At 42.4% G+C, this 3,376-nt stretch overlaps 1 protein-coding gene across 1 annotated transcript in view; it reads left to right on the top strand.

Moving 5' to 3' along the window:
- LOC108520508 (uncharacterized) overlaps positions 1-3,376 on the top strand; it is a 12,508-nt gene that overhangs the window by 3,308 nt on the left and 5,824 nt on the right. Inside the window, exon 2 of the mRNA XM_017859912.1 lies at positions 2,056-2,099. Within this exon, the coding sequence (XP_017715401.1) occupies positions 2,056-2,099 (44 nt within the window). The remainder of the gene's footprint in view (positions 1-2,055; positions 2,100-3,376) is intronic.

Raw genomic sequence — 3,376 nt, 5'->3', positions numbered from 1 at the left:
GGGATATATTCTCCTGGTGTGCCCGTTTGCTTAAAGCACAGTATTGGGGTGGGAGTTACCCGATTTTCCAGGTGTTGTGTGTCTCAGCTCCCCTGGCTAGGAAAAGGGATTCCCTTCCCCCTTGCGCTTCCCAGGTGAGGAGATGCCTCGCCCTGCTTCAGCTCTTGCTGGTCGGGCTGCAGCAGCTGACCAGCACCGATTGTCCGGCACTCCCCAGTGAGATGACCCCAGTACCTCAGTTGAAAATGCAGAAATCACCAGTCTTCTGTGTCGTTCGCGCTGGGAGTTGGAGACTGGAGCTGTTCCTATTCAGCCATCTTGCTCCGCCCAACCATTGGTTTTAAACACTGGATAATTCTCTCCCCTAGGGGATATTTGGCAATGACTAGAGACACTTTGGTTGCCAAAACTGGAGGAGGGATTCTACTGGCACCTAGCAGAGATAGAGGCCAGGGACTCTGCTATACATACATTGTACAGGAAAGCAGCCACAACAAATAATGATCAGAACCACAATGACAATAGTGCTGTACTAAGAAACCCTAGGGACAACTAAATACAAATACAGTGGAATGATCATGAAGACAAGACCAAAAGGACCAGAATGAGCTCTAATGTGTTAGAGAAAAATCGTGTGAGAGCAAGAGCTAGCACATATAGGAGTGAACAAAGAGATTCATACATCCTGGCCGGGCCCAGTGGCTCACGCCTGTAATCCCATCACTTTGGGAGGCTGAGGCGGGTGGATCACAAGGTCAGGAGATTGAGACCATCCTGGTTAACACGGTGAAACCCCGTCTCTAGTAAAAATACAAAAAATTAACCGGGCATGGTTGCAGGCGCCTATAGTCCCAGCTACTCGGGAGGCTGAGGCAGGAGAATGGCGTGAACACGGGAGGCGGAGTTTGCGGTGAGCCGAGATTGCGCCACTGTGCTCCAGCCTGGGCAACAGAGCAAGATTCTGTGTCAAAAAAAAAAAAAAGATTCATACATCCATACAGATAAGCATACATATTCTCTGAAAGACTGTACCAAAAAATGAAGGAATCTTGAGGATGGGAAAATTATTTTTTGCCTTTTCTTGAACAAAGCTTTCATTTGAATTTTTACTATGTGTATGCATTACTTTTAAATGTTCAATTTATTAATGCTCTATTCAGTATATTTTTACATTTTAACATCCATGTTCTTAAGGGAAACTGGTCTATAATTTTCTTTTTTGTAGCATCTTCCTCAAATTTCAGGTTAAGTGGCTTCACAAAATGAACTGGGTACCTTTTCGTCTTTAATAGCCTGGAAAATTGGAACACAGAAATTATCTGGTCTTTACATTTAGTGAAAGGAGTAATTATGAAGGATTTCAGAGGGCAAATTTAAGTCTCAGTACCTTTTAGTCAAAACCCAACTACCAGGTATAACCTCCATAAACACTGGTACTATAGAACGAGTAGATATAGAGAAAGTTGTTCACGAGGCACTGTATACAATAGTAAAATGAAATTAGGCCAGGCATGATGGCTCACACCTGTAATCCCGACACTTTGGGAGGCCGAGGTGGATGGATCACCTGAGGTCAGGAGTTCGAGACCAGCCTGACCGACATGGAGAAACCTCGTCTCTACTAAAAATGGAAAATTAGCTGTGCGTGGTGGCACATGCCTGTAATCCCAGCTACTCGGTTGGCTGAGGCAGGAGAATCGCTTGAACCTGGGAGGCAGAGGTTGCAGTGAGCCGAGATCGCACCATTGCACTCTAGCCTAGGCAACAAGAGTGAAACTCTGTCACACACACACATACACACACATACACACACACAGAAATTAAAAACCTAAATATCTGTGAATAGAAAAAATAGTTACATGATATATCCACACTATGAAATAGGAATTAAAACAATCTTTATATATTAACAAGGAACACCACCCAGGATATAATCAGGTTCAAAAAGCAAGATAGGTATGTGAATATGATGCCATTTGTGTAAAAGCATAAAAAACAATACATATGTATATGTTTTTAGTTCATTAAACTGACATAAATGCATCTACCTCACAGTTTCAACCAACTGTTAACAGTGGACATCTCTAAGGAGGAATGTGGTACCGGGGGGAGAAGAAATAGAAACTTTATTGGCTACTAGTTTCTTCTATGTACATTAAAACATTATACACAAACGTATTCTCTTAAACACAGTAAAAAAGACCAAGCGATCTAGAAGTGAAGAAAGAGGAAAAAGCAAGATGAATCTATGTATTTAAACAATTCTTCTCTGAGAAGAAGAAAAGATGAGGTACAGTTTCTGGAAGAACAAGTAGAGAGAGGTATCTTTTCTGTTTTCCTCTCTCCTGGTGAGGGGAAGGATTAGAGAAACCAGAGGCTGAGGACAAGTTGAACAGAAAACAGCCAGAGAAGAGTGGATAATTGGTATTTTCAAGTTTATTATACAGATTCCAAACTTTGCCTCAATTTCACTGGAAAAAAAGTAGGGGTACATTAGAACTCACCTGGGACATGGCCATCTTGTTGTGCTCCGGCAAAGGATGGAGATCTATAAAGACAGAATTAGAAAGCTTGAGTTCAGTGGGTATAGACATAAGATCATCACCACCACCCTAATAATAATTACCTTTGCACCCTGGGAAGAATGATCTAAAAATAAGGCCTGGTAGCTTCAGCCTATTCCCATGGGACGCTACTAAGATCATGTGCGTTTTGCACATGAAACTTTGTCTCCCTACTAAGATCATGTGGGTTTTGCGCATGAAACTTTGTCTCGCTACTAAGATCATGTGGGTTTTGTGCAAGAAACTTTATCTCGCTACTAAGATCATGTGGGTTTTGCGCATGAAACTGTCTTTTGCTACTAAGATCATGTGGGTTTTACACATGAAACTGTCTCGCTACTAAGATCATGTGGGTTTTGCACATGAAACTTTGTCTCCCTTACTGGACAGATGTATGACTTGTGTCCAAGGTCATCTAAATGTCAGAAACCAGTAACAACTTAACATCTCCTTTACCTCAAGAGTTCTATTCCTAGCACAAAGATGCAAAATGTTACTGTTGTCATTTCCACTAAAAAAATGTGCCTATAATCCCTGCATGTGGGGAGGCTGAAGGAGAGGATTGATTGAGGCCAGGAGTTCAAGACCAGCCTGGGCAACATAGCAAGGCCTTGTCTCTACAAAACTAAAAATTAAAAAAATTAGCTGGCGTGGTGGTGCATGCCTGTAGTCCCAGCTACTCAAAAGGCTGAGGTGGGAGGGTCTCTTGAGCCGAGGAGTGCGAGGTTAGTGAGCCATGATCACGTTCCCGCACTCCAGCCTGTGTGAAAACATCAGAGCCCGGCTCAAAAATAAACAAAAAAAAAAAAAAA

Source organism: Rhinopithecus bieti, unplaced genomic scaffold, assembly GCF_001698545.2.
Source record: "Rhinopithecus bieti isolate Rb0 unplaced genomic scaffold, ASM169854v2 scaffold_53673, whole genome shotgun sequence".
In the NCBI taxonomy this organism is placed as follows: Eukaryota; Metazoa; Chordata; class Mammalia; order Primates; family Cercopithecidae; genus Rhinopithecus; species Rhinopithecus bieti.
The sequence above is the reverse complement of the archived record's forward strand: the minus strand, read 5'-3'. Positions and strand labels throughout refer to the sequence as shown.